Here is a 12,596-nt window from a genome sequence, read left to right as displayed (position 1 = left end):
TAAAGCAATTCTCTATCATTTCAATGGTTTGTTCTGTGATAGGGTGATCATGGGCTTAAGATTTATTGAACAAAGTCCGATTATTTGCTGAAACTCTGTCTTCTGGACTTGGTGATGGGCTGGATGAAAGCCAATAGCGCTTAGTTAGGCTATGGAATTCGCTACCAGAAGATGTAGTGATGACCATCAATTTGGATGGCTTTAAAAGGGGGGTGGATAAATTCCTGGAGGAGAAGGCTATCAATGGCTAGTAATCCTGATGGTTATGTGCTACCTCCAGTATCAGAGGCATTAAGCTGGGGCACATGGGTGGGAAGGTGTTGTTGCACCATGTCCTGCTTCTGGGTCCCTGGTTGACAGCTGGTTCATCACTGTGTGAACAGAATGCTGGACTAGATGGACCCTTGGTCTGATCCAGCAGGGCTCTTCTTATATTCTCAAGTCAAATCCCAACAAGATGGGTGCTCTGTAGATAGATAGTTTTCTGTCCAAGATTTGAATGCACAGCCTGTTTTAGATAGGGTTGCATTCTCTTCAAAAGAGAACATGTATAGTTTGGGGTTCTCATTCATCCATCTTTGTCTCTGGTGGCCAAAGTGGTCTCGGTGGCTCAGAGTGCCTTTTGATGGCTTAGTCAGGTTTGTTGGTGATGACTAGTTCTTGATAGGGAAATCCAGCTACACTGCTCCATCTTCTGGTAACCCCCCTGTTGGATTACTGTAACACCTTGTATGTGAGGCTGACCTTGTAGATGATCCAGAAGCTTCAACTCGTGTGGAATGTGGCTAATAGTATGTGAATGGATGCAGCCAGATGAGATCATATTACATCAGTCTTAAGGGAGCTGGTTGCCTATTTGTTTCTGGGCCCAGTTCAAGGTGTTGGCGTTTGGGACGGCTTGGGGACTGAAATATCTGAAGGAATGCTTCTCCCTGTGTCAGCCTGGCCAGGTCTTCAGATCTTCAGAGGAAGCTCTTCTCAAATTCCCTTCTAGTCGTATGACAACTAATGAAGAAGACCTCCCTTTTGTGGAACACCCTCCCCATTAAAGTACACCTGATGCCAAATTTGCCGTCATTTCTGCACCAGATCAAAACATTTCTGTTCACCTGGACAGTTTGAGCTGGTCAGTCTGGTTTATGGTTTTGGACTGTCTTATGATTTGACAGTTTTGTGATTGCTTTTATTGTTCACTGCCCTGTTACCTTTTGATGAAGAATGGTTCTATAAATCTCCAAATAAATAGAGAGCGAAATTTGATTCCTGCTATTCTATGACCAGCATCTAGTAATTGATATTTTTTAATCAGCTAAATATAAATTTTACAGTCCAAGCATTTTAAACAACAACATTACAATGCAAGATGGGGGCACACCATAAATAAAAAAGCATTACTTGGCAGTATACTGTCATATTAAGCCTTGCCCTGTCTGTCCTCAAAATCCATTCATTCTTCACCTGAGTGAGTTCTGCTTCTTCCCCATAGGTGTGCGCAAGGGGTGTGCTGGGTGTGCCCAGGCACACCCTAATTTCTCAAGCAATAAGTGCAAAATTGAGGGGGCCATTGCATAGGGTTCCATAGAAGGATCCAGACACAGCAGGAACAGTCGTCCAGCTGCCCTCCAGTTGCTCCGCCGCCATGCAGAAGAACCACTGCCGCTCAGAGAATGCTTGTCATGTTTCTCAGAATACTCCTGCTTTTGATGGGAGGCAAATGATGAGGCTTGCTAAGTAATCTACAAAGCTTTTATTAAGCAACAAATGTCTCTTCTACCTGAAGAGAGTCTAACCTCTTGGAAACATCCCCCTAAGCAAAACTATGCAAACTAAGCAAGACAATTGTCCACTCAAGAAGAATAGGAAGCCACTTCCCAAATGCCCATTTTTATTTATTTATTTCATTTCTATACCGCCCAATAGCCGAAGCTCTCTGGATGGTTCACAACTTCATAACCCTTAAATAAATAACTAAATAAATAAAATTCCCTGGGTGCACACCCTAATGAAATGTGCTGTGCACACCTATGTCCTTCACTTTAATAATAGAAGTAGGCTGGATTTTGAAATTAAGATGGAAAGGGCCTTGGCTGTGTTTGGCTGGGATTCAGTCTGGAGATAGACAATAGGCTGTTTTTGTCAAAGTTGAAGGTGGTACGAGAACACCACTGCTGGCTATGGTGTAGGGAATATGTATGTCTCTGCTTTACATGTTTTTGTGGAGTTTTTTTCTAGAACTTCAAAAACTTGCAAGAACTCTTTGCCTAGAAATGATAGTGGCACAAAAGGAACTGGGTGGGGATGATGGGAATTAGACTCCCAACACATCGGGAGGGTAGTCCCCCCCCACCCCCATGGAACTTAACCAAGTTCCTTCTTGGCACCCAGTTGCATTCCATTGAGAGGTCTATGACCTTTGGATGTCCTCGGTTGTGGTAACCACTTTCTTCGTCTGGATTTGTTTGACTTCTCAAGAAATTTAATAATCCCATAGCAGGCACTAGGGGGAGGGAGGGGGAAAAACCCTCTGATAAAGAGTCATACATTCATTGCGGTTTCTCTTGTACATTAATGGATTATTGACTGAAATAGGTCAGCTTTGGCTGTAATGATGCATTTTGCTGCGCTTGTGAAAATGGAACCTCTCGCGTTGATCTACATAGTAACCTGGTAAATGATTTTCCGAAAGGCATTCAAAGTCATTTTCTGTCCAGCATTGGCTCATTGTCTTTCCTTATAGATTTTTATCAAGCAAGTTGATTATTATGAGAGCGGAGCACTGTTAATCGACTGCTGGGGTCCTCCTCTTAATGCATTTTTGGTGACCTACTTTTTGCCCATTCTTTCATTCTGGTAAAGTGCTTGTTCTTTTACAACACCGTTCTTTTCAAGTTTCCTCAAAAGCAAGCGCTACTATGTCCATTGGGGCTTAATCCCAGGTAAATGTGTATAGGGCCTTAGCTAGACCTAAGGATTATCCCAGGCAAATGGAGGGGTCATGCCTGCCTGCTCCCAGGATCCCCAGTGTATCACTTGGATGCACAGGGATGATCCCAGGACAATCCCAGGATATAGACCTGGTCTAGCCATGGCCTAGGATTGCACCCTTAACTCTTAATTTGTCCCCATCACATGTTGGTGGTGTTTGTTCCATTTCCATGGTGGGTGCGTACACTGCCTGGAGAAATGTATTGGAAATGGAAAGGCACCATACCAATAATTTAAGTATTAAGTATTTAAGTAGATGCTTGTCTCTCATGTCTATAACATCAAGCAGTTAACAGGATGTGTGAAACTGTCCTTGCAGATCAAATCCCTCATTGTAACCTCACATATAATGGTTCATCCTTGTTAGATGTTACTAAAGCTGCTGCTAGATGAGGACTTAGCCCGGTGTGAGGCCCGGTCTCCCTGCTGTGCATCCAGATGACGCACAGGGGATCCTGGGGTCAGGCTGGGCTAAGTCCTCCCTTAACCCAGGATAAGCGGATCCGCTTAAGGCCTGGCTTTTCCGCAGCCCCGGGCTGCGGAAAGTCTAGCGACTTCTGTGGCTTTTCCCGGCTGCTCACTTACTCGCAAGTAGCCGGGAGAAGCCACACACTGGGCACAGCATTCCATAGGAGTGCTGTGCCCATCGGGCTGGGGGGGGAAAATCACGGGGGGGGGGGGAGATGGGGGCTGGTGGAAAGAGCAGACCTGGCAGGAGAGATGGGGGGGAGAAGAACGGGGACGGGCATGGCGAGCGGGGATGGGGGACAGGGCATGGCGAGCGGGGGGAGGATGGGCGAGTGAGCGGGAAGGGGGGCATCAGGCATTGTGTGTGTGGGGAAATCAGGGGCAGGGGGAGCGGGGAAGCCTTTATTATTATTTTTTAAAAAACTACCTTTTCCGGAGGTGCGCTCCTGCGCACATGGCCCTTTAAGGGAAGAAAAATGGAGGACGCGACGGGGCCTCCCTCGGCCCTGTCGCGTCTTACGTGTTCTACTAGCAAGGCCCTAAGTCAGGGATGGGCTACTTAGATGCCCAGATGCTTGGCCTATGTTTGGCCTATGACTCCCATAATCCCTTACACTCTATTATGTTGTATAGGGCTGATGGGAGTTGTAGGCCAAAACAACAAGAGGACCAGGGTGTTAGCAGAACCACCTCCATTTTTAACAGGAAACTGTAAAATGTGCTGAGCTAGGGCCACCCTTCCCATTAGGCAGAGTGAAGCAGCCAAGGTTCGGTGTCATGAAAGGGCAGCAAGTGTGTTAGTTATTGTATCATCATCATCATCATCATCGAGAAGCACTTCTGCGTTTTCCCCCCTCAAGTGCCGAAAGAACTTGGCCAGTCTTGGGCACTATGTGTCATGATTCCAAGCCCTCCTGCCAAGACGTGTGACAATAAAGAGGCCTGCTGTGCAAACCCCAAAAGCTTTATTCAGTAAATAGCTTTATTCACCTCTTTACACCTGAAGCGAGTGTGAATGCTAGGAGCCATCCTCTAAGCTTAATTAACCTAACAAAGCGAGGCAGCCGCCTATCAACTAAATGGACAGTTTTCTGTCGTGCCTGACAGGTCTTTACCAATCTCCTCCTTCATGGAGGATCTTCAAGCTGTATCCTCTTGCAAGTAGCTAGCTTAGTGGACCACCTCCCACCTCCTCTCAACTCCACCCACTTGACTTTGCGGCAGACTTTGGGATTTTTTAATTCCAATGCTCCCTCCCTCCCTGACAAAGACTGAGTTCCCAGGGGTAGGGAGGATGATCTCTGAGGCTGGGCCTCCTGTTTGATAAGCTCCTGGGAACATTCCTCCTTGACACCTGGAGAGTCTTGGGGAATTTCCTCCCTGGCTTCCTGTCTTGGCTGGTCTTCTTCTTCTGTCTCTGAAACTGATTCAGGATACACGCCAGGGAGGTAGGGCCAATCCTGACACTATGCACCTTGACTGCAGTGTGTTTGTGGGGTGGTGTACCTTTTTTCTTTCACCTCAGCTAGCAAGCTTTCTCGGGCCAATCCTGCTATATAGCTCCTTATTCCAGTGCTAACCCTTGCATATGTTGGTGCAGGAGAAAATGGGAAGTTGCACAGCAGATGACAGCATCACTTCGCTTACTGCTGCTATGCAATTGTCGCTGCTGCTAATTTTGTTAAAAGTCAGCTTATGGCTGTTGTTGCTGCTGCTGCTGCTGCTGCTGCTGTTATACCTTGGCTTTATCTGAAGGGCTGCCAAAGGACTGCCCTCTACTTTGAAGGAATCTTGCATTTCAGAGGTGGGTAATACGCAGATTGCAGTCTGCATGTGGCATACCGTGGTCTTAAGTACTGCCACACCATGCTCACTACCTTCCACATTTGCTGTAGCAGCGGTGCAGCCATTGGGGTGGGTGGGGGCATCCCAGAGATTGAAATTGGCTCCTGGAGCCCAGAGCTCTCCTGCTGTATTTGAAGGGCAGTCCAGTCCAGGTCCGATTTAAAGATAAAGAACCACCAGAAGGGAAAATTCGAAGGGGTCTTAAAGTTGCACATCCATCTGGACAGCAGACTGAGGAGGCCCACAGGTCACCCGGTCACAGACTTCTCCACTATGACAAGATGTATTGTATGTCTATTTAAAATTATAGTAATAATCTATCAATTTGCATCCATCCGTACACATTAACATATCCACATTTTATGCAAATCTTTGTCCTCTTTTTGGATGATTCATAAGCGTGTTCAGAGGAGGGCAACCAGGATGATCAGGGGTCTGGAAACAAAGTCCTATGAAGAGAGATTGAAAGAACTGGGCATGTTTAGCCTGGAGAAGAGAAGATTGAGGGGAGACATGAGAGCACTCTTCAAATACTTAAAAGGTTGTCACACAGAAGAGGGCCAGGATCTCTTCTCGATCCTCCCAGAGTGCAGGACACGGAATAACGGGCTCAAGTTAAAGGAAGCCAGATTCCATCTGGACATCAGGAAAAACTTCCTGACTGTTAGAGCAGTACAACAATGGAACCATTTCCCTAGGGAGGTTGTGGGCTCTCCCACACTAGAGGCCTTCAAGAGGCAGCTGGACAACCATCTGTCATGTATGCTTTAGGGTGGATTCCTGCATTGAGCAAGGGGTTGGACTTGATGGCCTTGTAGGCCCCTTCCAACTCTGCTATTCTATGATTCTGTGATCTTACTCAGAATACACCATGGAACAATGTTACATCACAATGTGGTGTCATTCAGGGTACGTGTGTGAAAGAGCGCTGTTAGTGCTACTGCTGCTGGCTGTGTCAGTGGCCGCAAAAAGGGAGGAAAGGAACCTTCTTAGGAACTTTAAAAGTTGCCACCACCAATGATAAGCACCTCCGTTACCAACTTTCAGAAACTTTTACACCTCTAAAAAAATCCCTCCCCCCCATCCCGTTTTCCACTTGCAAATGGGGCCATGGCTGGCAGACTATTTTTGCTCATCCGTACCGCACCTGTTTCCCCTTCCCATGGCTCAAACCAAGGCCTCCAAATAACACACTGACCTGAAGATTGGCATCAGGGGTGGAATGGGTAGGAGAGTCCAGTTGGAAATAAAGTCGAGGTTTTATGGGAACATGGCTGACACTTTAGTTCTGTCTACCACATAAATCTGAAAATGGATAAAATGCCAAGTCATTATAGAACAGTGAATCATTTCTCTCTGGAAGCGGCTGCTCTTCTTGGCTGATGCCTGGGCCGGCTTGCAGAAAGACCTGAGGAAACATTATAAGCTTGGGCTGGTTTGAAAGGAAATGCTTTTTGAGGTAGCCTAATTGCTGAGGGGGGAAATGCTTCTGACGTGCAGACATCTCTTTTTCCTAGGGTGACCATGTGGAAAGGAGGAGTGGGCTCCTGTATCTTTAATAGTTGTAGAGAAAAGGGAATTTCAGCAGGTGTCACTTGCATGCATGCAGCGCCTGGTGAAAATCCCTCTTCATCACAACAGTTAAAGCTGCGGGAACTCTGCCCTCTTTTGAATTGGGATAACTTCAGGTTATATCTGGGCAAGGAAATTAGCTCATAGAACCACATAGCACCGGTTTGCTGACCGAGGATAAAGGGGTTTTCTCTTTCATACCTGGCTGACCTACCCGTTTTTATCATATATGCTAATGTTTATCATATATATTTATAATACATACAAATGGCAAACATGTGGGAGTCCATGTGGTGTAATGGTTAGAGTGTTGGACTGGGACTTTGGAGGCCCGGGTTCTTGTCCCTACTCAGCCATGAAGCTCACTGGGTAACCCTGGGCCAGTCCAGTGCTCAGGCAGGGGTGAACCCTGGATGATCCCAGGATAAACCTTAGGTCTAGCTGTGGCCTGACTGTTGGGGAAAATAAACCAAAAATGGGATGCAGAGGAAGGGACAGAATGGATTGTTCTGGGAAAGGGCATGGCTGGCTGGTGGGAAAACCTGAATGGGATTATCCTTCACTGCCAACATTTTGTTGCAGGTCCCAGTTATTTGGCACTGATGCCCACTGGTCACAACTTGAGTCAGGACGAAGGTTGCAGTCCCATACACACTTCACTGGGGTCAAGTGCCATTAAATATAAAAAGAGTTTTGAGCATAGACTCAGGCTGAACATTCCATTGCATGTTTCAGTTTAGTCATGGCTAAACACTTGCAGGATTCAGCCCCTTGGACATGTTTAGGATTGCAACCTACAAGGAACTTGTCTTAAAAAAGCAAAATGAATGTGATCTTAGGTCTGGTCAAAGGCTTGGACACTCCCTGCGGAATTTCTGATTCTTTTTTTAAAAAATGGAATAGTGGATTCACCCACCCCTCTCCATGCCTTATCACAAATTCCTTTTGAATGTAACCTTAATTTCAGTCTGCATTACTATAATGAGTTCTATGTAGGGCTGCCTTGGAACAATAGTCAGAAACTTTGGTTGGGGTGGTCTTTCAATTGTGACCAGAGTTAATATCTGTGCTGGGCAGAGTTCTACACTTCCATAGAGTCACAGAAATATATGAATGAATGAAGATGGTCAGCAATAGGTTGTATCCAAAGCAGTGAAGCTCTGTCTTCATACACCCTAATGTTTTTAATAAATCAATTTATATTGTTCTTACATTGTTTTTATATCAATGTTATGCTATATTATTTATGTATTATGAACTGCTTTGAGAGTTTAAGACATTAAGGGCGTTGCTAGACCTACCGGGTGTTTCGTCATTGAGGAGCGGTGAAAGCGGCTTTTCCCGTTCAGCCGTGACGCCTCATGATCCACACCTGCCTTCGATTTATGGCGGAAGTTTGCGCCGGTTGTGCTGCTGCCGCCGCGAGAACGGTTGCGCAGCCACACCGGCCTGATTGCCGCGGCTTTTTTTTTCGCTCGCTGCACGGTTTGCGCACGTCCGAAAGACCGCAAACTTGCGCAGCCGTCAGCGATGCCGCCGCCGGCCCTGGCGGCGGCAGCGGCGGCAGTGCCAGTGCCAGCTGAAGTGCTGCTGGTGCTGTTGAGGGTCAACATTGATGCGCTCACTTCCTGATGGGGGTCGTGGCGGGTGTCATATGACCCGAGGTCAATCGTCTGCATGGCCACTCTGTGCCTACATCTCCCATCATGCGTCTGAGGTGTCGGCGGCGATGACCGCCTCTGTGCCCTGTGCCCCATCCCAAGGAGCCAACCCACATCTGGCAGAAACAGCTGCGCCAGCGGAAGCGCATTGTCCGGATGCAGCATATCAGGGCAGCAGAGGTGGCTGTGTGTGCGCGTCTGTGCGGGAAACGATAGCCAAGAGAGGGCAACTATGCTCCCTGACGAGGACCGTGACGATCTTTGCGCGGCCATAGCCATGCTGATCTTGCTTCTGTCGGAGTATCAGCGCCTCCGTGCACAGGTGGCTGCCAGGCGGCGGCAGTTGCGGGAACAACTGGGGAGGTGGCTACTCCGCCGCAGCAAGCTGCGGGCCGCCCTCTGCCGAACGAGGCTAGCCATGCTGGCCGCGTATGGCGACTACGTCCGCGAGACACGCCGCCGCTTCTGGGTCCGGCCGAGGAGCAAGGACTGGTGGGAGAACTTTGTCCTGAAGGAGTGGGACGATGAGCAATGGCTGAGCCATTTCCGCATGAGCAGGGGCACCTTTTTTGAAATCGTGGAGGAGTTGCGGCCGCATCTGGACAGGAGGTTGACTGTCATGCGTAGACCTATCCCAGTGGAGAAACGCCTAGCCATCACCCTATGGAGGCTGGCTACCCCTTGCGTCTACAGGACCACAGCAGAGCAGTTCGGGGTAGGCTGCTCTACGGCGGCACAAATAGTCCTGGAGGTGTGCTTTGCCATGGAAGTGACCCTCCTATCTCGTACAGTCAAGATTGGGAACGTGGCAGAGGTGAGTGGGGGATGGGGGATGGGGTGGGGGAATGCGCTGGGAACAGGCACTCACTTTTGCGGAGGTCCGCAACTTCGGAACAATGGCGCTGTCACTAATATGCCCTTTGTGTTTTCTGCCCCACAGATCATGCATGGTTTTGGGGAGCTGGGGTTCCCTCATTGTGTGGGCGCGGTGGATGGCAGCCATATTCCTCTCCAATCTCCGATACACCAAGCCTCAGAATACATAAACAGGAAGGATGAGTACTCCATGATTCTGCAGGGGACCTGCGACCACAAGGGGCGGTTCATCAATGTGGAAATAGGATGGAGCGGCAAGAACCATGATGCCTATGTCTTTGCCAACTCAGGCCTCTGTGAGACGATGGATGCAGGTGTCTTCGTGCCTACCCATCCAACAATCAGATTGCACGGCCAGCAGATTCCACCCCTCATTATTGCGGATGGCGCGTACCCTTTGCGTGAGTGGTTGATGAAACCCTATGGTGGGGCACTCACTCCACAGCAAGCCCACTTCAACCGCTGTCTTAGGCGAGCACGCCTTGTGGTGGAGCAGGCGTTCGGCCGCCTCAAGGGGAGGTGGCGGAGCATAGGCGTGCGCCTGGAGCTGGCCGAAGAAAACATCCCTTCGGTCATCAGTGCTTGCGTCATCCTGCACAACATCTGCGAAACCAAGGGGCACGCCATGCTCGTGGAGGCGGCGGAGCACAATTCTGTTGAGCTGGCTACTCTGGGCGAGCCCTACGTCAATGAGGCCAATCGCCACACCCGGGAAGGGCACAAGGTGCGGGATGCTGTCAGAGAGTTCCTGTGGGCTAACCGCCGCTGACAGCCTGCCTCATAAAATTGGACTGTGCTTCTTCCCCTGTGCAGTCCTTCCAGTCCTTTACCCCAGAGTAACAGCCGTATGCCCACTTGTGTGCAATCAACTCTAGGCTATGTACGCCCAGATGTATGCAATAATATATATGCTAGGTACGCCCACATGTATGCAATAATATATATGCTATGTACGCCCACATGTATGCAATAATATATATGCTATGTACGCCCACATGCATGTTATTTACTGTTTACTCTGTACAGCACCATCTACAGTGATGGTGCTATATAAATTAGTAATAATAATAAACTCCAGTCAAACTGCGCAACGTGAAATCATCCTAAATGTAGCCCGAAGGGCAAACCGTGCTTATCACCATCGTCCGCTTATTTGCGGACGTCCGCAATCTCGGAAAACGTCAACAGGGGGAGCGTATGTCTCCGAAGGGCAAACCGTGCTTATTGGCATCGGCCGCTTCTTTGCGCATGTACGCAGTTCCGAAAAACGTCAACAGGGGGCGCGTACGTCAGGCCTACCCCGGTCAAGATGGAGCCTCGGAGGGTCGCCTACTGGCAGGAGCCCGAGATGGAGATGCTCCTTGAGCTCCTCCTGCAGTCTGGAAGGTCGGAGCGCCTCATGAGGAGCTCCAGCCTCCAGACTATTGATATTTTCAGGAGGGCTGCAAGGAGCCTCTCCATCGCGGGCTACTCCCGCACTGCTGAGCAGTGCAGGAGCAAGTTTAAAGGCCTAAAGGCGGCCTTCTTTGAGGCTCTGGAGTGCTACCGGGGTAGCCCTCCTAGGAGAGCCCAGCCCCCCTTCTACACCCTCCTGCACGAGTTGTGGGATCGGGCTGGGCGACCCTCGTGGGAGGAGCGCCGCCCAACAAGTAAGTACCCTTTGTATCACTGTGCCCCATCCCCCAACACTGCAGCCATGCTGAAGCTGCCCTGCACCACCTGCTATAATCATTGCCTGCCCCTCTGTGTGGTGGTTGCACTCAGCCTCATGCCAGTGCCTTGGCCAACTTGTCATTTCTCCATCCCAGCCCATGTATAATGCATGTTGGCAGCCAGGTGCAAAGCCCATCCCCCATCCTGGTTCCATGTAGGCAGTGGCCCCTAGAACTGCTTACCATGCCCATGTAATGTGGGTTCCAATGTGGCATCTCATTGCGCAATGAATGTCCTGGCCCACTAACTGATGCATACCTGCCTATTACCTTCACAGGGCTTCAACGTGCCCGCCTCCGGGCTGTGTGCCAGGAGGAGCCTGTTGCAGCTGAGGAGGAGGAGCACCCAGCAGAGGAGGGCAGTGGGGAGGGAGGCCCCCCTCCTGAGGCGGCCCCCCCAGAGCAACCTCCCTGCAGCCCACCCACCGCACCACCTGGTAAGTCCACAGCCCTACCACAAGCAGGGGTTGGTGCTGGTTCCACGCACCTTCTGTTTGGGGGCTTGGGGAAGAGGCTGCATTCATTGGAGAGGGAGTGGTGCACATCAGTCTAGTGGCATCCAAATGAACACGTATGTGGCCTCCTCCCTGCCAGGTTGTGCACCATTCCACCTGCCCACCCACTCCCTCACTACAGTTCTGGTTGTGCACTCCCCACTCCCATCCCTCACCTCCTCAACACCCCTTCTTTTCTGTGACAGGTGATGGAGCTGCTGTGGCTGTGACGCCAGATCTCATGCGGTCCTTCAGCCGCTTAGAGGGGGCGGTGCGCAGAACAAGTAAGTAGTGACTCTAGTGTTTGGTGTGCTCATGGGGGGGTGCTGCAGCATACATCACTAATACCATCTTTCCTTTCGCAGTGCGCTCCTTGGAACGGAGGGTCACCCGCCTGGAGCGGGACGTCCGGGCCATAAAGACATCCTGCAGGCAGGATGCTCACGAGCAGCAAGGCCCCTGACTGTGGCGTTTTTATTTTTTTATTACTGTGTTTGAAAATAATGGTTTTCATTAAAATAAAGCTTTCCTTTGTTGTTGTTATAAAAAATTAAAAATTTTCTAATGTTTATAAAAAAAAATAAATCTAATATATTTTGCTTAAAGGTGTGTGTGCGCTTCTATGCAGTGCTTGGCCAGGGTCCCTGGCAGGAGTAGGAGGAATGGTGAGCCACCCCACCCCACTCCACCCCACACTCAATACTACCTTCCCCCCTTCATGGGGAGTAGGGCTGGCGCTCCTTGGGATTACGCTTCGGCCACTCCCTGCGCTGCTGCTTGGCAGGTGGGCTGTGTGGTTCCCCACGCACTGCAGGGGGAGGTGCTGCAGGCTCCAGGTGCCTGCTCCTGGCCTTTCCATTCCCCCCCACCGCTGCTGGGGCTGCCTTGGCCCTGGTCTCAGGCCCCACAGCCGGTGGGGCTGCCTTACCCTTGCCGTGAGTCCCCCCAGCCGGTGGGGCTGCCTTGGCCCTGGTCTCAGGCCC

At 49.9% G+C, this 12,596-nt stretch overlaps 2 protein-coding genes across 3 annotated transcripts in view; both read left to right on the top strand.

The window, feature by feature from the left end:
• The window catches only part of KCNQ3 (potassium voltage-gated channel subfamily Q member 3), a 193,157-nt gene that overhangs the window by 88,580 nt on the left and 91,981 nt on the right, over window positions 1-12,596 (top strand). The window lies entirely within an intron of this gene.
• LOC134401848 (uncharacterized) lies at window positions 8,566-12,218 on the top strand. 2 transcript variants are annotated; one of them, XM_063131149.1, is made up of 5 exons: window positions 8,566-9,345; window positions 9,472-10,131; window positions 11,398-11,556; window positions 11,820-11,897; window positions 11,979-12,218. In XM_063131149.1, the coding sequence occupies exons 1-4, from the start codon at window positions 8,764-8,766 to the stop codon at window positions 11,841-11,843; spliced, it is 1,425 nt and encodes a 474-aa protein (XP_062987219.1). In that variant the 5' UTR covers window positions 8,566-8,763; the 3' UTR covers window positions 11,844-11,897; window positions 11,979-12,218. The 2 variants fall into 2 exon arrangements, with proteins under 2 accessions (XP_062987219.1, XP_062987220.1); XM_063131150.1 differs by lacking the exons at window positions 11,398-11,556; window positions 11,820-11,897; window positions 11,979-12,218 and adding an exon at window positions 10,323-10,498 and having other exon boundaries at window positions 8,567-9,345; window positions 9,472-10,287.

This window comes from Elgaria multicarinata, chromosome 7 (genome assembly GCF_023053635.1).
Source record: "Elgaria multicarinata webbii isolate HBS135686 ecotype San Diego chromosome 7, rElgMul1.1.pri, whole genome shotgun sequence".
Lineage (NCBI taxonomy): Eukaryota > Metazoa > Chordata > Lepidosauria > Squamata > Anguidae > Elgaria > Elgaria multicarinata.
Note: the sequence above shows the minus strand (reverse complement) of the source record. Positions and strands in the feature narration are given on the sequence as shown.

Bases quoted from the DNA above. Each gene is read 5' to 3' on its own strand.
- LOC134401848 (XM_063131149.1), top strand. From the start codon at position 8,764: ATGCTCCCTGACGAGGACCGTGACGATCTTTGCGCGGCCATAGCCATG. The intron at 9,346-9,471 runs GTGAGTGGGGGA...TCTGCCCCACAG, and splicing joins AGATTGGGAACGTGGCAGAG to ATCATGCATGGTTTTGGGGA. The intron at 11,557-11,819 runs GTAAGTCCACAG...TTTCTGTGACAG, and splicing joins CCCACCCACCGCACCACCTG to GTGATGGAGCTGCTGTGGCT.